The 27,359-nt window shown below is 37.7% G+C and overlaps 1 protein-coding gene across 16 annotated transcripts in view; it reads right to left on the bottom strand.

Annotated features, from left to right (window-relative positions):
• PTPN3 (protein tyrosine phosphatase non-receptor type 3) overlaps positions 1-27,359 on the bottom strand; it is a 149,799-nt gene that overhangs the window by 79,507 nt on the left and 42,933 nt on the right. For all 16 annotated transcript variants that reach the window (XM_015854307.3, XM_015854305.3, XM_015854304.3 and 13 more), the window contains exon 2: positions 4,412-4,566. In XM_015854307.3, the coding sequence (XP_015709793.2) occupies positions 4,412-4,566 (155 nt within the window). The remainder of the gene's footprint in view (positions 1-4,411; positions 4,567-27,359) is intronic.

Raw genomic sequence — 27,359 nt, forward strand, 5'->3', positions numbered from 1 at the left:
GGAAAGGTTTTAGTTTAAAGCACAGATTTTCCCTTGTTTGTGGAATTCCATCTGCTACATCACACCCCTGAATCTTTTTTATTACTAACGCTGCCTCAGAATTAGCACTTTTTAATTCACTAAAAAATTAAATAGCACCTTAATGAAATTTTCCAGTCAGGAACTCTGCCACTAATGTCCAGTCATCTATCTTTTCTCAGCAGGAACTCCTGGCACCTGGAGTCAATTCCCTGTCCATCCTGCAAATCTGCTAGATTCCACATATCACAACTCAGTATCATCCTATACAACGTCACACAAAATTGTTATCTAAGCCTAACGAATATTGACCCACTGCACTTCCTGCTTATAATAACAACTTAATAAATACATATATGAGGTTAGTTATGCCAGATCTAACTTTGGAAAATCCTCCTCTATGCCAATTCTTTCCTCTAGCATTTCTTATGAAGTCAGGCCCCAAGAAGGGAACAGACTAAGAAGACTGCAGTAGGCCAGATCACTTTCTTGCTGCCTTCAGTCATCATCAAGTTTCATGCCATCTTATTGTTTTCCAATCATAGAGTATCCTGATCTGTCTCAAAATACAACTAAATATTTGCTGCCAGTCTGAAATTTCATACAGCAGTTCTTTCAACATACAGAGATGCAGATTGGTACCAACTTCTCCTGTATTATCCAACAAGGACCAGCAGGAAAACCTAGTGGGTTTTCCTAGTGCCTTCATCAGCCCATTTTACTATGAGCAGTTTAAAGTCATAATGCATATAACAATTAAAAAGAATCTTAAAGAAAATCTCTGCTTGTTGTTTTAAACATACAAACAGTAACTGTTGGTGGTAACTGTAACAAGCATATTCCTTTTTAAACAAATGAAGGAGCTTCACTGAGATGGTGTGGGGAAAAAAAAAAAATGCACAAAGACATTCATATGACTTCTCATAATTACAGCCGAATCCTTTTATTTCTCAAAGGAAAGTGTATGTAAAGAAGGAAGCCAAGCAGTTTAAAAGCAAAAAAAAAAACAGAGATACTAATGACAAATGCTGACTATGCTTCAAAAAGATAATACAGTATAGAAATTATCTGACAAAGTTTTAGGCCTTCCACAAAGATCAGTTTGCTAGAAATTGAGATGCATACATCTCAAGGGGTCATTCTTGGTAAATGAGTCAAAGTACAAAAATAGCAGAAAACTCCTATATGTTTATATCAAAAGTTGCAAATAAATCTGCATTACTGCTCAATATACACCAATTAAACATACCTAGACATGATTCATGGTTACATTCTGTATTTATTAGAATGATGAGAGAGTTAACTTCCGAGACAAATAAATTCACCTTATCACAACATTCAAACAACTAACATATATTAGAAAGTTTCCAAAGAAACTTGAATATAATTAATACTAAATTCCATGCCAAGTATAATCAAGTCTTGGGCTCAAGTGTTTTTTTAAAATAATGTTTAAAAGTTTTAGCCTACATACACCTTCCATTCTTTGGATGGACATAAGACACGTTAAATAGTGAAATACATGATATAGGAAAAACAAAGCAGGCCACTTCAGGCTGATAAGGTTAACATATATCTCTGTTTGAACTGTAAGCAAAGAGGTAGTCTGTCTCTGTACTCCGGTGAATATTTTCTTGATAACAATGACCTAGAGAATCACAAGTGATACTAATTCTTTGTGAGACCCTCAATATAAACTTTGCATTCATCAAAACTGTAAGTTGTTTAACATAAAAAACAGTGAACAATAGCAAGAAATGCTACTTCCAGTACTAGGCTCAAGTCAAAATTCAGGGGGAAAAAAAAAAGCACAGCTCCCTTGAAATTAAATCTTACTTTTCACCTGCCAAACTAACAGCATTTCTTAATATATGAGCTTAACAAGAACAAATTCACAGGAATCAATTTAGCAGCAATGTTCAGATCTCTCAGAAGAGGGGAAGTCCCTTGGGTTATTTCCACAAGCAAAAATAATCTACCTCCTTCCACTGCTCCATTTTAGGATTGTTAGTTTTTGTTCAGATTACTACAGATACAATTACTTGGAAAAGAAAGTTCCATGTAGGAGAATGACAGAGTTGCCTACATTTACCATTTTAAAAGTCTTCCAAGCCTACACAGTTTGCTAACAAAGTTGGAGGAAACTGAAGTTCAGGGACTGTAGAATGATCCAGCTGCTACAGAAGGAAGAGAAAAAGTCCCATTTCTATTCTCCCCGTTCTCCAGAAGGTTCAATATTTGGTGATCTCATGAGTATTGTACCATCATTTTAAAGACATCACTATTAGTTCAAAATTCCAAAGCACATACATTCCTCCCTTCACTGTGTCAGTAGGTTGACAGACTATTTAATCCATCATCTTTGTATTAAATTTAAATTCACTTCAAATTCATCAGTATTAAGCATCTGTGTAGTTCCAGTCAAAATCTTGGAATATACATTTGCATAAACTCAAAGAAAATTTCTTTTGAGCTAATTCTACCCTTGATCTATTCCCCTCTCCCCCCCCCCCCCCCCATTTTTCTCAATAAAGTTCCTATGCTTGGGAAATAAATCCTCTTGCTGTAAGAATTCTGTGTTCAGATAACTGCTGCATGACAGTTGCGGTCAATAGAATTGGAAGAGCCTTTATTCCCACTCAGCATGAAAGAAGGCCAAGCATTCAGCATTCTGCCTTTCTCCATTCACCTTTTATCCTCATAGTGAAAACAATCTAGTCTAAAAATGCAAAGCATATGTACATGTATATGAATATCAATCCAATATTACTTTAAAGTGTAACATACATCCAAACAAAGAGTTTTTGTAAATCAGTCAAATACCCTTAGCTCACAAACCAGCCCCGAAAAAATGCCAGCATTTGTTTTCCATTGATAGACTGAAGTTCACTGTTCACAGAAACAAAAACAAATGGTCTTGGCCACAAAAAAAAGACACAGGAACACAAATTTTAGCAAGCTGAATTTTCCTGTTAATGTAAGCAGAACTCAAATATGAATTTCCCGCAGCTTGCTTCTAATCCTTTTCAGAGATAGATCCAATCAGAAAGTAGGAAAGCCTGCCCTGAGGCAGATCTCAAGGTTAAGGAATCTGGAAGGACAAGGGCCCTGATGGATAAGCGTAGGCTCCCGTAGTATCAATATGATAGCTCAGTACTCCAAGGACATCAGTCTTCCTGAAATCAGTCCTTGTATTAACACATTGTACCTGGATAGCCACGCTCCTCACTTCTATTTAACAAAGGGTCCTGTACTACCTCAGGGCAGTTCAGCATTATAGCTGCAGCGAAGGAGTCCCTTCTGATCCTTGGATCAAGGAGATAATCAGCAGAGACACCCTGAGGGTATCTTCAAGGCAGGGAGCTACATCAGCCAAACCCTGAGATTCGTAATGGTTTTGATGATTGTCAGAACTCACTGCTCAAAGGATGAAATGAAAGCACAAAGTTCAGGTGCACAGTGTTAGATTTCACACCTAATACTAAATCTAAAGCTATGTAGACACTTGCTCACTGGAAAGAATATACTACTATTCATTTCAGGGATTTCAAAAAGTTTTAATTCCTCCTTTTCAACAGTCCTTGTGTATGAGGGGACATTTAGGCTAGATCTATTCAAAACTGACAGATAAGGCAATCTTGCAAGGAGTGCTGGAAATGAACAACGAAAATTTGCTATTCTCATACTGCTCTTCCTCTTATACACTTACCCCTCACTATACTACTCCTGAGCGTTAGCTATTCACATTGTATTTATATAATATAAATATGTTATTTTTATATATATACATATATATTTATATATAAATATCTATATATATATACACACACGTGATAACATGTGTCTATATACATGTATTGTAAATACATATAAGCCTATAGTGGATAAAATTCTAAAATATTAGACTAACTGCATGTATTGAAACAAAAATCATTAGAATTAGAATGAAAAAAAATAAAAATAAAAAAGACCTTTTTGGCATGAAAATTCATTTTCTTTCAATAAACATCCAACAGATAAAGTTCAGAAATAAAATCAGTCTGCAAAAACAAAGAACTAATAATAGAGTCCCCTTTAAATACAAATTACTTATTCATAGCTGATAACAATCTGTATACTTATTTCTTTGTTGTTCCCACATCATGCAGAAGACCTTTCACCAGATACAGCAGTCATGAGGAGACTTTGTGACACCTTAGTCTGTTGCATTAGAGAAAATCAAAACATAACCTTATCAGCCTATTTCATAACCAGTAAATCTGGAATTTGAAATGACAAAGTTACATCTTCAATATCTTGTGGAAATCCCATACCTTCGGGTTCCATATTTGATTTTCAGCTTTCAAATGAACATTAATAGATTTAAAACCAATGCATAATTTTCCAAACTTACATTGACTTTGAAGCTTTGTATTGAGCCATCCAAAAAGTGAACGTTACAGGTTATCTCTGATCGGGTTTTCTCTTTTGGTAGTTCTGAAGCCCGTATGTTATTTATCCTCCCACCTAAGGCTCGTAAACGGGAGTTCATAACTATTGCTGAATAACCTATAAAACAAAAAAATACATTAAGTAATAGTTCTTACAGTTCACTTATGCTTCATCAACAGTCTTTAGAGAAACCCACAACAACATAAAGGCCTTATTACAATCCAAGTACTTAAGAGTAACAAAGGCTTCTTATACAAGAAAATCAGTTGTAAAAATAGCAGGTTCTAAAGCAGAACGTAAACAAGCACCGAGGCCTCCACACTCCAAATCTAATGTGTTTAACAGAATCATAAGTTATTACTGTGATATATTCTTAAGTTAGACCCGGGCCGTTGCCTTAGTTTGAAAACAAACAAACAAAAACCAAAAAAGCAAGTCAATATTCTAGAGCCCACCATACATAAATTAATGAAGACAAATCTACATCTAAGAAATACAACTCAAAAATATATTTTCAAATTTTTTTGGAAAAATCTGCAATGATACAATCTCTGAAAATAGTGTTTCCAAAAATGCAAAATCTATACATATATATATATGAAATACTAATTAAAAATATACTATTCACCAAAATAAGAGCTAAATTAAACACAGTCAGGCCTGTAAACACTTCAAGCCTCCCTCCACTAGATCAATTTACCAATTAACATCAGAACATATAAAGCCAGCTGGCAAGCGAAGCTGAGGATAGCTTTCCAGGTTAGTTACCATACCAATTACTGAATCATACCTTGCTTATTAGAGGCTAGCTACAAAAAGATTTGCATAATGTGACTGTTTCCTAGACAGCTGGCCAAGCCAGACAGGAGCAAAGTCAGGGCTATTTTGGAATATACCCCTTCTTCTCTGCCTGACTTTAAAACATAGCTGACTTTTTGTTTAAAAAGCTAAAGAAACTGATTTTTTCTAAATAAAATTCCTTAGAATTTGGTAACATCATACCTACTCCCCTTATCCCTGTAAAACAAATGAACGAACAAAAAAACCTAAACATGAAATACATGATGAGCCATGAGAAACAAAGCATTAGAGTAGTAAAGACAACAAAAAGCAAAGTAGTGAATGGTCAGGAATGGTCATTCAATTCAAAATTTGCTACTTTCTAAAATGGAAACTATATTTGAATTGCTAAGACTGATACATCCAGCTAGCCCATTGCCTTTTTTCCCCCTGGAACATCAACAGTATTTTCTTCTTACTCTTTTCCAAACACTCATTATTATGTAGCTTTAAGGAAGGAAAAGAAGAGGTGATCCATAAGTGAATTCTGAACATTATTTCCATATAAAACATTACATACTCCTACTACTTTTAAGTTCTTGTTCTCGATGTACAATCTCCATTTAAACATAGTACATTAATATTATTATATATATATATATTTTACCCGGGTCTTATTAAAGGAGTGGTTGCTGAAGAAAACACACAGTTATTAAACTGTTAAGAGCATCCAAAGAGACAAAAATGCTAAGAATGTGCATGTTCCTAACAGTTACATTTTCAACTACTTACTCACCACTGGCTTTGTCTTTTACCAAAAAGCAAGGTGACTACATGAATTATACTGCATACTTTTCTCCCTTTTCCACTCTCGGAGGTCAGAAAAATCTCACTGCAGAAAGACACCTCTACCTGCTAGGCCACTGATGAGTAAGAGAAGAAAATTATTTCCTGGAGCCAAACACAAGATGAGGAAGCAGCTTTTTCTAGACGGGTGCAAACCTTGGTCAGCTAGCAGAGGGCAGCCTCATGCTCTGCCCTTCAGGGCTCAGCCTGCACTGTGAAGACTTGTGCTTCTTCAAGCTTACACACTCACGTACTCTTGGGAAAATCCCATCTGACCCTCTCACTCCTCTACATATTTATTAACCGCTATACAAAATTCAGCCACTGCTCCCACTGCCTGCAACATACTCCCTAAATTCAATCCCAGGTTTCTGTTGAATACTAGCAAAAGATAAATGGAATTTCATGTTAAAGGTGTTCACAAATTTTAATTTTTGATTAAATAGTATTTTTTAGTGCTACCAAAGAGAACACACAATATGCATCTACAGAACCTACATGGCTCTCCTCCAACAAATCAGACCCATTCATTTCCACCACATAAACCTGTTAATCCGTCTTCAAGTGCCAGTGGAAGTTGGCCAAGTGCTAATAGTAACAATCCCACAGACACAGCTACCTGTCATAAAATCGGAGTTGCTTAGTTGTAGGCTGATGTTAGTTTGTTTTCTTATACTACCTCTTCACAGGTGGGGCTGGATGCTCAACTTGGAAGTTTATCACAAGAAAGGTAAACCCTTTAGAGAGATAGATTTGAGAAGGGTGTGCAAAAGAAGAATTCCTTCCCCTCCCCAAAGACAATTTGATGACATCGTTAATGCAGTTGGAGCTCCCAGACTGTGTCTGCAGCATGCACAGATCCTTGGCCACCCTGAACAGAGCCAGCTGAGCATAGCAGCCCATCTAAGAGCAGGATATGGGGCAGCATGCTGGGACAGCACAGCCATCAGTCAGGCTGGAGCTCAAAAGGTTTTAACGAGGCCCAGCAATCTGCCAGCAGCTGGGCGCTCAGAGTACAGAAAGCTGGCCTCTACTTCCTAGCTCCACGTCCTTCAAATTTATCCTGTACAAGAGCCACAAAATCCCAAAGGATTTGTTTTACAGGGATCGTGCTGCAGGCACCAGTTTAAGTCGTTGTGTGTGTCAGAGCTCAGTGTGCCACAATACAAACTCTGCGAGTACCTAGCACGAAGGACAAAAGCACAGGCCCTTCCACTTTTCTTCCATGCAGAAACTGTTCTAAAAGCAGTATTTAGAGAAATAAAACAGGCCTAGATTACAGAAATGCTTGACTTATCAACCCCAATGCAATATTAAGTGATAGAGAAGCTGTGGATGAGCTGTCCCTGGAGATGAGCAGGGCCAGAATGGATGTGGCCCTGTGCAGAATGTGTCAGCCCTGCCCATGACAGGGAGTTCAAATGATATGGTCTTCAGAGACCCTTTCAACCCAAGCCATTCTGCAATTCAAGGAACAACGCAGCTGCTTTGGGACAGGGAAAGGGTCCCCGTGCTGACAGTCAAAAGCAGCCCTGCTCTGAACATCCACAGGAAGCACTCAGCCCCAACCTGCCAAGGGCAGCCATTAAATGCAAATCCCAGCTTCCCTTCTGTAGCTACTGTGGGATGCTAATTCCCCCCAAAAAAGGGGAACAAAACAAGATACATTTGAACATTATCAAAAAGAGTACACACCTCTTCCTAAAATAAGCATCTCAAATTCGGGAAGTTGAGTAATAATTAGAAAAACAAACAAACCAGAAAGCAAAACAGAATAAACAACTCCAAAACACAGTCATTTTCATACTGAAGTATAAAACCAAACACATAGAAGAACTCCATCCCGTAATCAAATTTTGCAATAAGCTCACAGGAACAAAAAACTTAACTACAGAAAGAGGTTAATGTTTTCCAAGTGCATTAAATGCATTTCTGAACAAGTTCAGTTCCGCGTGGCTTCCCCAAGAATTAAGCTGCAGTCAAGCAGAACAAAAATAATGTGTTCTCCTTCACTTTTGTATTGAAGACTGACTTTTTAAAGAGGCCTTTTCCATTCCAGCGTTTCATATCTTTGCAACTCACTTAGGAACTCTTGGTAAAGAAACTTATGACCCAATTCTCAGCATAACTATCATTAGCGTGTTTGTTGCCAAGGAATTAAATCAAGAACAGCTTTTCTGATTATACTCTTAAGGACCATCTACATAGAATCACACAGCTATAAACACCTGAAAAATACAACAATCATCATTCATTACACTAAATCATTACATAAATGGAGAGCATTTCTACTCCTGCAATGGTGTGTACTTATGTTTTTCTCCTCCTCAGAAAGAGACTGTTCTCTAAGCACTCTTGTATTTTCTTTGTAATTGTGACTGAAAAACCATAGTTCTGTATTGTTCTAGTGAAAATTGCCAGTACTACAGAGCACAGGAATGTCATCTATGAAGAGTTAGCACTACTCATTCACTTGCATTATCTGAGTAACCTCAACTGAAAATGAGGTATTTTAATTACAAAGCCCTGTACAACATTTCAGTAAGGATTACATTTTATGGCTATCTGTTGCTTAAAAAATATGAAATAAAGTCATAGAATATCCTGAACTGGAAGAGACCTAAAAGGATCAAGTTAAACTCCTGGCTTTACACAGGCTGACTCAAAACTGAAAACTTAGGTCTTAGAGTGTTGTCAAGATGCTCTTTGAGTTCCAGTAGTTTGGTGCCATAACCACTGCCCTGAGGAGCCCGTTTTATGCTCACCGCATTTAGTGAAGAACCTTTACCAAACACCCAACCTCCACACCGTTCCAAAGAACAACAGATACCCCCTCACCCCACTTTGTACATCCCGGACTTCGGAGGAAAAAAAAAAAAGGGGAAAGCATGACTGGGAATACAAAGACAGGTAACATATTTAAGCTGTCTTTTTATCAATTTATAGCCCCACAAAAACCAACACAAACAGCCTTTATCATGCAGCAGCTTTCCCTGTTTGCCGGCTGAAAAGATCTCCCAAATGATCATCACAAAAAACCCAAAGTACTTGTAAACCACATTCTGACTCTTCCTTCCACGCATTTAAGTACTATTTACACATCTTGTAGCCACATCTATCATCAGTGCTTTTTAATAAGGGTTAGATTATTAAGCCAGCTTTGGTGAATAGAAGACTGAAGTTTAACCCAGCATCCATGAAAACTAGCTTCTGTTTTCACCTTCTACAGAGATGACTCTCCTTTTCTACATTACCAGTATGAAAGCAGATGTCTCACAATTAACATAAAATGCAGCTCTAATGCTTCATAGGAAAATCCCACATAATATTTAACCACAATATAATATTTGCAAGTTTTCATTCAAATTAACAGGCATTTCTAAAGCCAGAAGCAAAGTAAAAAGATAAGCTTCATTCTGAGTAACACACACAGGTTATCACTAACTCCTTATCCATAGCTATTTCTCACAAACTTAGCCTGATATACTGCTCAAAAGTCACACACAGAAAGGAATCTGGGAAGCCATTAGTAACAGGTGGTAAAAATTGCGTCACTAGAAAAAAAATCAACTATAAATACAGAACAGCTATGAAATACAAAAAGCACAAGAGCTTTCGATGAAGAAACATTAAAGCTTATGGTATAAAACTACCTTCAGATTAAGATATAAAGCATTAGAGAATTCAGTGCTGCAGAATCTTCTTACTTAGAACCTAAATAAAAGTTAATACCCACATCTCCAAAGCAGTAGCTGCAAGTTCTCCAAATATAATTCCTAAGACACATAGCAATTTCATCATAATAGAAGTTTCTTTTAAACAACATAACAGGCAAACAGATTCAGCATTCTAATATGTACTTGTTTTGGGGGCAAAATCTGTGACACATTCCAAGACAGCAAAGTTCTTTACCTGTTATATAAACAGCTAGAAGTATTTTGAGAAAGTTTTCAAAAGTGGCAGGAACAAAGATTCAGACATTTTAGTTACCTTAACTTTTACCAAAAAATAGATTTTACAGCCTGGGATCGGTTGGAAAATCTGAGCCCATTCAGTAAGAAAGTAATAATAATAATAAGAAGAAATCAACAACATTATAAGCACAGAGTTTTTTAAGTTTTAACTTCACAAATAGCATTAAATCAATTATGTCATAGTATGTTTTCCACACATATTGACAATTCAACATTAAAGAAAAGGTCATCTTTGATAAAGTATAATGTCACCTCTTCTTCATCTGCTAACTCAGTAAGTTGGAGCTCATTCACAAAGTAAGCCTTCACGGTAGACTGTATATGTGACTGTACCTTTGTTTGCTTATTTAGAATAAACTTAAAGACACTTAAATTTCAGTGTAGACAGTTACAAGGGAAAAAAAAAAAAAAAAAAAAAAAGCCTTGATTTAAAAAAACAAAAAAGAAACCACTATTTTGAATATTCTCTTCTGTGGCAACTCTTTAAAATTGGAACATAACGTTATTTTAAAGGTTATTAGGTAAGCAGACAAACTGGATTGCTCCCGTACCTAGAAATAAGGTACTCACCAGTAATCACTGCCTCAAAGAAGAGGATCTAGCACATACATACTAGTACATTGTAAAAATTCTCACATCACTGCAAGATGCTACATGTTTAACTAATACATAGGACTTACAAAGTGTTTTGCAAGTCTTCCTGAGACTTCATTTAAACCCTCAGCTATAACATATTTCAGGTAAACTTGTATTGCCAGAATCTTTGAGAGAAATCAAGCTGTACTGAATTCCAGAATCAGTATGAAGGCACACAAATGTCTAAGCTGGACTGGAAGAGAGGAGTGGGAGAGTAGACATTCCTCAGTGTTAATCCTGGCATTGCACTAGTGCAGATAGACCACACAGCTAGTGTGAAAGCTAGTGCAGATAGACCACACAGCACCGCAAACCATCAAGTCTAAACTTTGCTCTACTGCTTGGTACTTACACATCTGGATGGGAGCTAAACAGACATGATTCTAAAAAACAACCATCATTTGCTAAAACATAGGGTCTGGAAACAATGCAAGTAAGGATAGATCAAGTGCCCAAAGAGAGAATAAATATTTATAGCAAGTGATGGATGATTTCTATTGATATAAAGCTTGTTGAAGAGGTCAGTGCATTCACTCAAAGAGGAGAATGCAAGGTACTTTTAGAAGTTCTTTACGTGAGGGGAGTGTGGTGGGTATAGAATTACCACAGCCGCTCTGCAACATGTCCAGCAGCAAGACTGCTTATCTGAAAACTTATCTTGAAATTAGATAACCTAAAGGCAACAAGATTCTAGAAGAGCTCACTGGTGGAAAAACAATACTGACCATCAATGTCAGTACTCCCATTCTTAAGCATCATTTAACTCAACTGCTACAGAAAACACATTGGTCATATTCACAAAGGATCAAACCAACTTGTACCAATGACCATTCAAGCTTCAGGTCCGCACAACCAATCTCACTAATGCTACTTTACCTACATAGAACTGAACTGTGTGGTTAAGTCACTGAACGATACTGAGCTGTGGTTAAGTCACTGAACAAACACACCACCTGACACAATGTGAAACATCACAATCAGACCTTAGGTTCTGGATTAGCAGTACCTAAGCGATACTGTTAGAGTGAGTCAATGGGGGGAAAATACAAACAGGAGGAAAAAAACAATTGAAGTAATAGCAGAGCCCTTCTCCCTGTGCAATCCAAGTATTGTAAAAATACAGGTGAGGATAAACACTTGTAATGCTTTCAAATTTTCAGTAGTTTTTACTGCTCAGAAGAGAGGCCTTGTTTACTTTAAAATGCATGTATAAAATAACACCTGAAAACATTGTGCTCACTTCAGTAATGGTTCATTGCTCCATTTCCTGCACCACGGGAACTGGAGAATTCAGGAACTCGATAGCTTCCTCTATAGCCTGCTTCTACTTGAAACACTATGGCAGCTTAGAAGATAACTGGCTCACAGAAGAAAGCAAGACCTACCACTACTTTATTTCCTAAATAATGCCTTCTGGAGCTACAATCAATACTTACGAATTCAACTAGCAACTGCAGAGTGAAAATAGAAGTTTACACTCCTTAGCTCAATTTTACCTTACATTAACAATTCTGAAAACTGGAAGAATAAAAAAGCTCAGTTTGATTGGAAGTTGAGCATTGCAGTGCCCAACTATAAACACTTCTCATAAACAGCTCAAGATACATCAGAATATACAAAGAGAAATCTTCTTACTGCCACGCTGCAAAATATGAAGCTGCACTGACAGCCACATTAAGCAGGTAACCAAATAATGCTATTTGGTTAAATACAATAAATAATTTATGCCTTAAAATCTTCAAAAACAAAAGAACTCACCACTGAACTTTACAGAGAAAAGCTACTGAAATATTCTGAAAATTCAGGTGTCAAATTGATCAAAACATTTAAGTCGAAATACAAGGACTTTCTGTTAGTGGGCAATAAACTACATTTCACAAACGTACTGCATGACAAATGAGAGCCATCATAACAGTTCTACTGCCAACTACTGTCGTGATAATAAAGCAAAATTTTAATCATTTGCATTACAGATTCAGGAAGGAATGCATAAACACAAATATCTGAAAGCTCTCTTGTAGGTATAACAGAGATATCCAAGAATAGTTTTAAATGGGAAATACCACACTCATAAATGCATACAGTGAAACTAGTTGAGAAATCTCAGATCTATTTTACTGGTTTTTAAAAACAAAGGGAAAATACTCAACATAAACTGGGGTATATTCTCATAAATACTGCTCTATCCATGAAGCTTGCTGGTGTCAACATCTCTTACAGTACAAAAAAACATAAAAATGCCTACATACAATTTGCAGCTAATATCCCTTACTATGTTGACTATTACATATACGTTAAATAACAAAAATGAGTAAAAACTTTCCTTGCATCTCAACTGCACACTCAGAATAGTTTTTCTATACACTACACAGCTCAGTAAAGGACTTCTTTCCACAACTATTCCCTCTGATTAATACATTTTCCTGACAAAGCTTCCAATGACACATAATGAGGTTACAAGCATCATTCTTTTCAGTAGGAATGACGTTATTGTACATTACATTTCAGCACTTTTGCTTACAGAAAAATGAAATGAAGTTGCTCTTTAAAAGAAAAAACAAAAAAGGCAGGAGAAACAAGGCTGTAGAGAGAAAAACAGAACAGCAGATCCAATATCTAAAGGTCTGGTTTTATTTCTGATGTCACCAAAGGCTTTTTGTGAACAAGCTTATTTTCTCCAAATTGAACATGGATGACAACTGCTCTACAATTGCCCAAGCATATATTTGTAATACAAATTTAAGAGCAGGCAGCACGCTGCAGGTAACTGGCTGGTGAATGAACTTAAGAGCTTGCAGCTACCTACAGCGCTGTTAAATGCTACAGTATAAATGAAAGAACCAAACACAGCTGAAATCTGCTAATGAATTCTGACGGCAGCAGTGACCGTCAACCAACTGAAAGCCCAATGGGAGAAGAGGAGGAGGACAAAAGCATTAATCGCAATAAAAATAGTACAAATGCCACATAAAGCTAACTCCACTTTTAAAGAGAGCATTAAATGGGTCGTGAAGTTCCCCAATGTATTGCTACAGCACCAGAGAAACAGCCCGAATTTACAGATGACTGAGATTGTTCTTGAACGGGCACAGTTCAGGATCAAACACACTGCTTCATAATACTGTATGAAATCTAACTGTCACTTGACAACAGTGGGATGCAAAGTAAACAGCAAATAAGGAGCAGCCTCAGAACATCAATGCACCATGCAGCATGCAAAGCCTGGCAGAGTTCCTGCCTTAGAAGCTTCAGAAGACCCACCAAAACGAAAAACAAAACTGCACAGATGCCATTCAGTACTGTTCAATATTTATAACGCTGCCCAGCTGTTAGCTAAAACAGTTTCTGTTGTTTTCACAAACCTCGGACCCAGGCAAGCAGCAGCCAAGACTGATGACAGAATTTTTCTGCTGAAAACGGTACTAAGCAGAGAAACTCAAACAGGTTGAGTCATTTTTAATTACATGCCAGATTTTAAGCAGTGCTCTTGATCCCTAGACAAACCCAAATCAAAGCTTTGCACCACTCTCCAGGATTTGCTATTGCTGATCATTATGAATTTTGTTTCTTAACACAGTATAGGACTGTATTCCATTCAAACTTGGAGGGTTGGTTTGTTGTTTTGTTTTTGGAAGAAAGCATTCCTACTGGAGGATGTCCAGACTAAAACCAAAAAACAAAAAACAGTGTTAAGGAGCACAAGACATTCAGAATCACTATGAATTACGTTTCTGCAACCAGACTTTGCCTCCAGACTTCATGGAACTGTTTCCTATACATTCATGCTTCACACATCACAATCCATGTTATGCCACAAGCTTTTAAAATACATTGCCTCAAGCATGACAGAAGACTTCCTATGCTATAAAGCTTACAGCCACAAAAGGTCCCCAAACGGATCTAGAGCAAAGCAGTGGAAATTGTGCAGCTAACCACAGAATACTACTGAAAAAGATGGGAGAATAACCTAACCACAGCAATTCCTCTTTTAAAAGAAGGAAGGACACCACTACAAGCAAAAAAAATTAACAGGCTATCTTTCAGAGGGATCTTAAATCTGACAACTTAACTTAGAACTTTAAGTATGGAGAAAAAAATAATCTTTAGAATAGAGTTGTACTCAAATTTAACTTCCAAGACTGCTCAAAGTGACAGATGTTCTGCAAATTTTGAAGCCTCATAAAACTATTTTAGATGAAAGAATTGAGTGATGTTCTACTTCTGAAAATACAGGAAAGACCTTGAAAATGTATCACAGAAGCCTCATAACTCAAAGCCAGAAGCTAAACACTGTGAGGAAATTAAAATAACTCCTGATACTTCGATCATAACTTCTATACATTCAGATTAGCAAAACTGGAGGGGACAGTGGGAGAACTTCTCCAGACAGTTCACAACTATGATGCTTTGTAAATCTTCAGAAAGAAAAAACAAACTAAGGAGAAAAGGCGGCCTAAGAACATCTGCACTCTGTAAACAGTTGTCATGGAAGAACAGTTTTCTGCTACTCTTTCTGCAAGCATCTTCTTCTGATCTTTCTCCCTGTTTGATCAGCTGAAAAATTATTGGTCACATTATAACGTGACCAAAACACATTTCCTTTTCTGTTGCCGTTGCAAAGAATTTAAAGCTCCCAGGAACACATCAATACGTTATCACTCACCTAACAAGATCAAACCATTTGCCAAGACCTTCAGTAGAACTGCCTGTATCCTATTGTTGCACATCTTCCTTCACAGAGAAGACAGGCAAGAGTAAACCAACATGACCACCAAAAAATGGCTAGAAATTTGTCCAGCCTCCGCACGTTAGGCTGCCCACATTTTAAAAAGAGCAGTTCCTACACATAGGAAAGAAAAAGTGTAAACACATGACTGTTCATGTTGTAGCTCGCAAACAATTTGTGCTTTCTGTTTTCCCATCAGCATTTAAACAGTGTATGCTTTAGACCAAAGAAATCTAAACATTTACGTCTTTATATCCCTGTTAAGTAATTTTTTCATCACACTACAAGATTAACATGCACCTACTGACCACAGCATACCAAGCCACAAGGAAACCATTCTGAAAAACACTACCCTGGAATAGATAATACTCTGTCTTCTCTCTACCACATACAGAGCAGCAGTTATTTTTTTGGTCAGGTTCTTCCTTTGTACAAATTAACTAACATTTGACTCTCAGAAAGTCAAATGGTACCCCGTGGTCAGCACACACACTCAGCCCCAGGGGCTTGGGTGAGCCAGAAAACACAGAAAGGGGTGTGCAGCTCATGGCTGGAGCTGCAATAGAGCGTGAGTTGCTGTAGGGAGCCATTTTGGAATGGTAACTTGGTAAAGGTCTTCTTGCTCTCCGACAGAGCACTCCATTGTTTTTGGCTTGTTTGTATTTGATTATTGTACTGACATACAGTGCATTCACATAAAATTCAAGCTCACTGAGGGATATTCTGTCATTACTCATTTTTAGACCCAGCTCCCCAACTGACGAGCTTCCTTTTGCTATCTCAAGTAACATAAACTTCTTGAACCGTGTCTTTATGAACTTGTTAAAGCTCCCATGCACAGCGAGGCTTATTTCATTTACAGAATTAAACCACCTCCTTATTTCAGAATGAATCCATGCTATCCACTACATATCAACTGTTGCAGTTTTTCAGAGCTACAAACTACCCTCCAAACTTCAAGTTTTAAATCAGTGAATTTGTGAGACGATGCCAAGAATTTTTTTTTAAAAGCACACACAAAAACTGCATTTTGCCAAGTAGATCTTACATTTCCCAACCCTTCCTATTCCGGCATTTATATTTCTAGCTAGCAGGTAGAATATTTATCTCCTTCCCTCAAAGCAACCTTAGCATGGTGTGGCAACTGATTACAGAGGAATGCAGACAACGGGCCAACTTTGCTGCTTTATGCTAAAACAGGAGCAAAACGGGAGAGCTTGCTTAGACAGTGCTGAGATCCAATTTCTCTCTGGCAGTTGCCCCACCGTTAGGTACTTCTGCATAGCTGTGATAATGAGTAATGCCTCCCAACAGGCAAATTCCTCAAAACACAGTATGGAAGGGCTGGGAGAGACGAAGAGGGAGTTCACTGAGGCTCTTATCAGGTTAAAGCTACAGTCACAGCCTGGCTGCACCAACAGATAGAACAGAAGTTCAGAATCACTAATGCTCTGTCATTAGTGTTTCTTTCACAACATTGCAATCCATCAGAAGTATATCTTAAAACAAAGGTATGTAAAAAAATTACTTGAGAACACAATATTGTGTTGCCAAATCTAGTCAAGCAACCAAAAACCATTGCTATGGAAGATCAATGACAAGACATTTCTCTGAAAAGAGCTGCTGTCGTAAGAGCTTTAAAGGAGAAATTAATTTGACATAAATTCTCCAAGTAGTGTTTTCAGGCTTATTTTGCCTCAGTAACTGAATAAAGTAGCTTCATTATTTTAAAAGCTATTATTTATATAGATATGTAATATTTAAGCATATGTTAAGGACAGTAACAGTGACCCTTATTCCAGGTTGCTTACCCTATATTTTATGTCTATAAATCTACGCAACTTTGTTTATTGGCTTAATTGCTTTCCTAGTGCAAAATGTACCTTATCACCACCACATAGGTGGTCTGCTTGCCTACAAGAACTTTGTGACATTAAAATTTGCACACGAGGAATGCACTCAATCCAAATCTGATCTCTGGAACCTTATTACAAATTCTAGCCTATGCCATACACACTTTAATTAATAAGTTCTAGAATTTCACCTAGGCAACTTTGTCTCTTGAAAAAAGAAAAGAAAAACAGAAAAAAAACCTCTTAGCTTTAGGAAGCAATAGAGATTAGCTGTCAAATCTAGAAAAAACTTCAATGAAATTTATATATAAGGTACCTAACCTTCAACCAGAGAAAATTCATGCTATGGCTTACAGTATCTCTTCTGAAGCAACGTGTCAAGAACTAGAATCCTTTAGAAATAAATGCAATGTGAAAGACTAGACAGAATAAGTAGTAGAACAGCTTTATTGGGAACTGAATGTGATTACAGACTGGCTGCCTATCCAGCCTCTGTAGACAAAAAGTTGCCAAAAAGAATCACATCAGTATGGGTAAAGTGGAAGCATAGGAGAACTACAAGGCAGATCACTGGCATGGACAAAGTTCAAGGCCTCTAGGGAAAAACACAGTGACTACCTCCTGGTTTGATTCCCGTTACACTCATAAAAAGAGTTTCCCTAAAATTTTAAAAGCATTACATCAGTTCATGTTTAAGTGACAAAATCTGCAGGTTACTCCAAAATTAATTTCTCCTCTTTATGTCTAGATAGAAAGAACACAGACCAAATTCTCAGCTATGAAACAATGTTTTTCAACATATTCTTCATCATAAGCAATGAACAATAGCCTCCATGCCATGATCATAAAAATCCACACCAGCACAGGTTACACACTATTTCATAGCTGCTATGTTGGTATTGTTGCTACGAAAATTTTTCAGATGCAATCAACGTTTCATTAACCCAAACAGATGGAAGTCAGAAAGCACCAAATCTGGACTGTGCAGTGCATGGGGTACAACGGTCCAGCCAAGATTGACAATGTGCTTCACAGTCCTCAAGTTGGTATGGTGCCTGGCATCACAGAATCGTAGAGGTTGGAAGGGACCTCTAGAGATCATCGAGTCCAACCCCCCTGCCAAAGCAGGCTCCCTACACCACGTCACACAGGTTGGCGTCCAGGCGGGTCTTGAATATCTCCAGAGAAGGAGACTCCACCACCTCCCTGGGCAGCCTGTTCCAGTGCTCCGTCACCCTCACCACAAAGAAGTTCTTGCACACATTCTTGCAGGAACTTCCTATGCTGTATTTTCATCCCATTACCCCTAGTCCTGTCCCCACGCATGACTATGCATAACTGAATGGTAAGAAAAAGATAGTCTTCTTGAAGAGTTTCCTTGTTGTAATCCTCTGGTTTGCATGGATAAGCCAATTAAGATGCTCTTCATTTAGTCATGTGAAAGAAGTCTTTCACATCACTACTGTTGAAATCTACCACTCTCCACCTCACTGTCCTCGCATCCACTGTTTGGTCTCCAGAAAAGTTCAGTAAGCATTAATGAATGCCAATAGGTGCCATTTTTTCCACAGGGAGGAATTCAATAACACACCTTGTAGGAAGCCATTTTGTCAGACTGCTTCTCTGCTGCCATGTGTGACACAGCACAAAAATGTAATGTAATACTAGGGCGGGGTAGAGTCAACCCCTGCTGCAATTTCACCAACATCTCCCTCTGATATAATAGGCCAATATAAAATAGGAGGCATTACTTTCAGAGCAGCCACCATACATCAATTTCTGATGCAGATTCTGAGCTGTATAGGGGTTTTTTACTAGAATATGCAGAAGATGAGGAATGAAACCAAGTATGAATAAAAACATAGTGAGATGGGCTGGAACAAAGCAATGAGAAGCTAAAGTATGACAGCAAGGCAGAGCGTGGAAGAGGAAGAAGTTACATAAGATAGTGGAAGGATGTTATCTTACATAAGATTAAAAAGATGAAGAAAGTTTCTTCCTGATTTAGAGGAACAGAGTTAAGAAAAAAAATAAGACAGGTGATGTTTCCATTTGTTCAAATCCTTACCAGCACTGTAAGAAAAAAATCCAGGTTACTTTTTCTGTTGTGTTGATTTTTTGGTCTTTTTGTGGGGGGTGGGGATGGAGGGAAGGGGGTGAAATACATTACTTTTATCATTTGTTTTATAAACAGCCTTCGAAGTTTAAGCACCTTCTGTGGAATTCCCTTCTGAAACACTTGACAGCATGATTCCATGCTGAGCTTGATGGGTTGGTTTTTTTTCCCCCTCAAAATGAAGAGGGTCTTTTACTAGCTCATCTGTAAGAATCAGCACTGCCTTTGAATTCTAGTCAAACAGTATCATCTGCAGTCTGGTAAGGACTTGGAGGCATCTCATTCAATTATCTGGCACTCTCTTAAGGCTGAATTTGTCATCTTTTCCTACAACATTGCTCAAATATTTAGTACACACACAGCTGGCTCACAGTGACCAGACATGGGTGTTACCTTCTGTGCCAGACATGCGCTGCTACACTTAGATTTTAGCTTATTGTTTTACAAACAGATAAAGCCTTGCCCTATTGAAACACAAAATATTTTCTAAAATTTCACTTTAACACATTCAGACCAATCTTCCAACATCACCAGAAAAGAAGGAAACCAAAAGCACAAAACAACAAATGTGGCAGCTCCAACCAACTGCATAAGCACAGCTGTTGTCTTGGACCACACAAATTACCTTCTTCCATTCCAAGCTTCCAGTCATTTCAGCACAAAACAGTTCAGCAAACCATTCTCATCCTACCAAGAACAGGATGGTAAATGATCAACACTAAATTATTAAGCAAGAAGCTGACAAAACCAAATTAATATAGTACAGTGTAACTTCTAAGAAATACATTTACAGATATACATGGATTATGTGCATTTTTATTTAAGTAGGTTTGAATTGGGAGCTGCACTGTAACTTGCTTCATAAGGTTATTAATTTTATAGTTATACTCAAGTGGTTGAAAGGATAAGATCAGGATTTTGAAACTGCTGAAGTCCCTGTAAGGCTGTATCACCTTTATGAGGTAGACTCATGAGGCCAGCCACAAGCCACTAAGTTTAATCCAGATCCCTCTTCTTCAGCTCCACAGTTACCGAGTCAAAGGAATTCAGTATTACAACACAACCCCTGTAACAAACGCCATGAAGAAAGGATCAAGAACATTTACAACCAAATAAGTTACATATCTTCTGGATTAAGACGAAGTTACACTTCAGGAAATAGCAGGAAAAAATAAAAAAGATAAAAATGGTTATATTACAGCCTGCTGAGACCTCACCTGAGGGTGACAATTACTTGAGAGCAATAAAAGAAATTAAAACAAAGGAACTGTCTGTTATTCTTGGCAAAACACACATTGTGAAGTTTTGAAAAAGGTCACTCCCAGCTGGTCACTTTCCTCTGATAACCTTCTGGCAACGTCTTGCAAACATCTGCAAGCACCCTTTGCTACCAACACCATCAACTTCCTTTGTGTGGCCCACTAGCCCAAAAATTGGCTTCAGATCTGAATGTGTATGTGAGCCATCTCCCAGGCTCCGGACTCTGTCCCTCTCTGCTGCATGTCTCAGAAAGCAGCAGTACCTCTCCGTGCCCCATGGCTTGTGAACACTGAAATGATTGCTGCTTCAGGAAGTTTGCTTTCTTGTTGCTGACAAGAAGCCTGAAGCGAATCCTGTGCATTCCCCGCTGTAAAAATAAATGAATAAATAAATAAATAGACTCATTGGCAAGAGCAGGAATTTCAAACAGGCAACTTCTTTATTTGACGGTTAGTTTGTTTAAAGATCTTTCCTCCCTTTCTTCCTCATCCCAGGAAGTTGTCAGCTAAATTATTCTATTTGCAGTTGTGCAAGCCAGTAGTTAATTATAAATCAAGCAGTCGATACAGAAAGGTGACAGCACGCAACTGCCTGAAGCAGTGCTATCTGCTTGAAGGCAGTCTGGCATGGCTGCTACTGTGCTATCAAGTCAGGAAAGAGTAGGAAGCATCTATACCAGCTCCTCTTCTCATGAACACAATGAAAACACCTCCCTCGCCAATTAAATAACAGGTCCTAAAGTGGGTAGGTGCCAGGAAGAACAAAATAATTATGGTTGATCCAGATGCAAAAGAGAAAAAAAAAAAGATCTGAAACAAGAAAAGAAAAAACAAAAACCAACAGGAACTATACAGGAGATAAGGGGGGAAAAAAAAGTCTTTTATTTCAGAGGAATGCTAAACTTGTAACTGTTTCTTCCCCCCTGAAATGCTCTTTTACAAGCTGGAACAACAGCCATGGTTTTTCCTCAAAAGAAAGAAAAAAAGAAGAGCCCCAAAGCAAAAGCAGTTAAGGAAGGAGTCATAAAGGAGGCATAAAAGGTATATCCATATTCATGCAATAGGTGCTGGCTGCGAAGTTGAGCATTTGAAACTACCTGCCAAAAGTTGCTATCTAAGTTCAATGCAAATCATAACCAAGCAAAGCAATCCCTACATTTAATTTCACATGCCACAGGTGACAGAACTGCACGTAAGATTATTGAATATTTATTTTACCATAAGGCTGCTTACAGGATTTATCTCCAGTAAGAGACACCGAAGTTCCATTCTTACAGTCAGGTCTAAATTTTTCAGGTTTCCTGGTGTACTATAACACATTTCATTTCTTATTCGCAGACATCACCATGCTGACACAAATCTTAGGACTATTTCCCGAGCTATTTTGTCAGCAAAATTACTTCAGCAAACTTAAAAGCCGAGCCAGGGTACTGTTACAAGGAATAACAAAAGCATACTTCAAATGTTGAATGATTTCTCCAAGGAACTGCTGGGGCAAAACCAAAAAGACTTGCTCCAGGAAGGCAAACCACGAACACAGGGCATTTTGAAAATGTTAAGTTGAAAAAGCAAACATGAAATATAACACTAAACAGTCAAAGTGTCTTAAAAATATGTATGTATCTCACCACCATTCATAAGTTTGTCTTAATATGCTCAGTTTGTTCTGCAACAAATATATATATATGTATGTATGTATATATATAGACACACACACACACTTTTGTTTCAGATTCTGATCTCATAAATAAAAATAACCAGGTACCAGTATTACTTTTCTCAGTATTGTAATATGTATTTCTATATTAGAGAAATAATGATATATTTAACAGCCTTAAAATTATCATTGGGTAGTGGTAAAGTTTGCTGCTGGTGTATTTATTTCCCACATTTCTTTTCAGCAGGAAAAAAGAAGTATTATTTTAATAAGATGGATGCCATTTTCACAGTGTTCATCTACTAGCAGTATTTTATAAAAAACATGGTTATACGTGACCTACATTACAGAAACACAAAAAGGTCTCGTTTGGAAGGGATCTCCAGAGAACATCAGATCCAATCGTTCTTAAGAAGCAAGGCTTTAAATTAGGTCTTCCAAGGTCTCATGAAGTCAAATCTTAAATATTTCTGCAACAAGCAAGGCTGTGAAAACTCTGTACTGTGAGAACTATACCAGACTCGACAATTATCATGTCTTACTATCAGCAGTGCAGCAGGCATAGATAGGTATTAAGAGCTAATGCCTACAGAACACTTATTTCAAATAATTATTGCTGACAATATATGTAACTACTTTTTAAAGATATTACTGAATAACTTGCAATATATTACAGTGTCATATACAGTGACTCCAAATCAGAGCTCTTCCTTTCTTCTGGTCCCTTCCTGTCCTTCCCTCCCTTGCCTTTAAGTCCCATGTATGTTTCAGTACTGCCAGGCCGCTCTCTCTTCTTGCACAGCTTTCAGTTAGAGGATGCAGAAGGGACACAACAGAAGCAGACCTAGAACCCAAGACAAGAACCTGCTCTCTCACTACCCAGTGGCACAAGAGAGTATGAATCTGCTGAATCCCACACATCAGGCCTACCCCTAGGGCAAGCACTAACCTGACAGCCTCTTCTGTACACCAGTCCTTCGACAGCTCATAGCTTAATAACCAGCAGACCCAGAGATAAGCAGAATGGATGAACCACCTGCATGTCTTTCAGACAACAAAACATTCAGGAGTTGAATGTTCATTTGATACCACATTGTTTGGGACCACCCAACAGGACATGAAAAAAATGAAAGTACCAAAGAAACTGAAGCTTTCACATTGCATACTCACTGGATATCCATTACCCGAAGAGAACTTAAAGAATAAAAGGGAAGAGACCAGTGAAGCTCAGCCCCTTGCACCAGCTGACCTCACTTAATGGTGAGAGGCATGTTTGCCGGTCCCCTTGAAGCTACTATTTGAGCAATGCAGTAAAACCAGCTTTTCTATTTCTTAAGAGAGGACTTCAACCTTGCCTTAGAATGTACAGCAAACGGCTGTGAAGATTAATTCTTTCTTTGCTGCCACAAGCTAATGCACTTCCCTGAACGACATGCGCCATATATAACCAAGTAAGAGCCCTACACATTTCTAGGCCTTGCAGCTTGTGAACATCAGCAGCTCTATGGCTGATCTAGGGCTGTAACAGCCAAGTCAACAGAGGTGACACGGAAACACACTCTTCAGGGTTCCTGTAACATTTGGTCAATAATCTGCCTGTGTACCGAAAATCTTTAGGATAAGCGTGTTAACTTGAGCTTAGAAGTAATTTATAGTTCTATATTCATACATTAAAAAAAAAAAAAAGTATGAAACTGGGTTTGGCATTCAAATCAGTGTTTTCCATTTATGAATGCTTGAAGTCACAGGTAAAGGCAAGGGACAAAAAAAAACCAAAAAACAAACCTATTTTCACCTTTGATAAATCAGTTGTTGCACTTGGCAGCCTCCAAGAAACATGCCAACTTCTCTTTCCACACCAGCATAACACAGCTTATATTTGTCTTTGGCTGCTTTCTTCAGGCACCCAAAAAGAGAAATCTTAAATATGTCTTAAACTGGGCAAGATTTATTTCCTGGGAAATTAGGAAAAACAAACCACAACAACAAAAAAGCCCCAACAACCACACACACAGTTAAATTGACCCTAGAATTGAACCGGACTCTATTCTAAGTAAGTCCAACACCTAAACACACACTAGTTAACAAGTAACAGAGTTGTAACTGATAGCAGTAACAAAATCTCTCCTACTTCAAAATGCCCGATGATACAGCTAACCTTACGCTGGGCCTTATTAGATTCTAAAGACTTATTTGCTAAGCCCTCAGTTCATCAATTAATCTAAACAGATGTTGATGGATTTTACCCATCAGAATTTCTTTTTAAGGAGGAGTCAGATTCCTCATTCATCATCTGAGAGCAATAACACATTAAGTGAGCTTTTCTTATATAGAAAAGTCATTCAACTGCTCAAATATTTTGCTCCAAGATTTTCTTCATACTCCTATCAGAATCAGGAATTCTACATAAGTAGCAGCAACTAATTGTAGCTACAAACTGCCCTTATTACCAGTTCTATTCTGAATATATCTACCTTCATATTCTACTGAATCATGTTATTTGATTAACACAAAATTGCAGCTTACTCTAAAGTCAAGTGCTCCAAACTATGCTTGATTTCTAAACAGGCAACCAGTGACATCATTACTGTAAAACAATATGTACCCTAATAAACAGAGTTTATCGATTTCCCAGGTTTTAGACAACTCTGTAAATGTATTTAGTTCACATTGATTAGAAGAAATTACTTTTACATCACAAAGTGTAGTACTTAACATCATATCAAAATGCAGTAATTTTAAAATTAATAAAATTAATAAAACTAAAAATAAAATAAAATCACCCCAATGAAAGAAGCATAAATTTGTTTTAGTGGTCAGGACAATGCGGGGAGTTGGAACACTGCTTCCTGCACTCCTACTCTACACTCACTGCACTCAAGTAACAGAACAAGAATCCTTAGAAAGACACAAAAACTTTTCAGAACACTCAGTCTGCCGCTAGGCTAGAAAAGAAAAACAAGCCTCCAATCTTAGAAAGTTAGAAACTAAGCATGGATGTTCACATCCACATTATGTAATATACTGATGAAGAGTTAAATTAGTAAGAAAATAGGGGGACAACGGCAGTTCTAAGTGTTGTATGCTTGATACAACAGGCGATGGTTGTATGAAAAGCATGATTTCTCAACATGCAGCTAACCTTATGCTAAGTTCATAGAACCAAAGTTCCTATGCAGAATGGAAAAGCATATTTCCAAATTGCTGGGGAGTGACTGTTTCATAATGCTCAATAAAAGCACATACTGTCAAAAGAGATAGTCTGTTGGCAGTACACATGGAAATAGGTGTTTGTTTCACGTTTTAAAGAAACGTGATGCAGCAACCCTATGCGTTCAGCCACCACCTGACATTATGGTAGTCCTTCTTCATCCCAGGGAGATGCTAGCTGGCAGATACAGGGCACTAGCTGAAGGTAGCATGCAGGTAGCTGGCTCAGTGTTTTGCAGAGCTGTGGCAGTACAGTCATGCGCTCCACCAGCCAGGTGTGCCTTTGTTCAAAGGTACCAAGGAGCAGGGCAGAATGCAAAATGTAAATATTTATCTAAAAATTAGGAAAGTTATATGTGTCAAGGGAAAAAAAATAAATTAAAAAAAATAGAAAAATACAGAAACTTTTCCATTATTAAATACTATATCACTTCCTAGTTACAAAAAAACCAACCCTGTTCCATACAGTCCTAGAGCTCTATCAGTTTCAAGTGTCAAATCACCACCAGCTTCCTTCAGATAGTTCCCCCCCGCAACACGTGCGTTTTCAAAATGAACAGCAAACACACAAAGTTGGAGAATAAACTTAAAATCCACTGAACATAACAAACTGAAAGCTGTAATTAAAACAGCTGTGAAAGTACCACCGCCAAGTTCTGAAATCTGTCGTGGATTTTTGGTCTCTTGCCACACCAGTAGTGCACCCTGACTGGCACAGTCCCATGGACTCTCTCTCAGCTTATGAAATTTTTCTGGCAGCTGCTTCAAAGAACAACTAACTGTGTTGCCAAAGACAAACAAATCTAAAGGCAAAAAGAATCAGTTGCTAAAGTTTGTTTAAAAAATAAATAAATAAATAAATAGAAAACATCACACTCCATCGTGGCTACAAATTAGAAAAGCACTCTTGTGTACAGTGCTATTAAAAGCTTCTGTTAGTTTAACATACATGAAGCACAGGATCACACTTATTCAGCACTTATAAATCTAGAACTTCCCAGTGATACTTCAAATCTCATTTCTGGACTAAGACACAAAGAACAGATTTTCTCCTCCACCATGAAGCTGCTCCCATAATTAAAATCTGCAGTAAATATTATCACTCACACAGATGCAGAAATAAAAACCAACTACATACATCCAATACTTGAGATAAAAATACTAAGGCTAAGAAAAATGTGTCCACCTCTATGACCAGCCTAAACTGTTGAATTCTTTGTAATTTTAAGATGTCGTGAAAAATATTGTATTTACAGAAACATTATGCAAGGAAGAAAAGTTTGTGCTCCTTAATAAATGAATCAAAGTGTTCCACATAGACATGATCTCTTTTCAAATACATCCTGAACAACATACAAGATTATTCTGAGTGGCTTATGCTCTACTTAAACTGGAGTTCATCAGTAAGTTTCCACCAAGCAGAGTTTATGACATCGTTTTCTGAGGCATCTGAGAAATCCATAGTTAAAGGGGTTACTGTGCAAAATGGAGACTGAATGAAATGTCAGCTGAGCTTAACACATCATCCAAATTCGCAGGAGTATGGTTCTAATGGCTGCATCAATGAAAGACTTAAGAGAATTCAGATATGAAGCTGAGTTGTGAATACACAAGGGCGGAGACCTTAAAATCTTAAGCAAACAACAGTAGTCTAAAGACTGCCAGGTGAAAGAGCAAACTATCAGAATTTAAGAACTCAAACTCGTTGAAGTCTAACTATCAAAAGTTGCTTAACAACATCCACTGAAGCTCTAGGCCCACAGACATGAAACCAGAGACAATAGATGTTTGAACTATACCCTAATGAGTTAACCCACACTCCAGACCAAAACTTTAGTCAAAAATTTTAACAG

This window comes from Coturnix japonica, chromosome 2, assembly GCF_054131305.1.
Source record: "Coturnix japonica strain WE chromosome 2, WE-NBRP24, whole genome shotgun sequence".
NCBI lineage: Eukaryota > Metazoa > Chordata > Aves > Galliformes > Phasianidae > Coturnix > Coturnix japonica.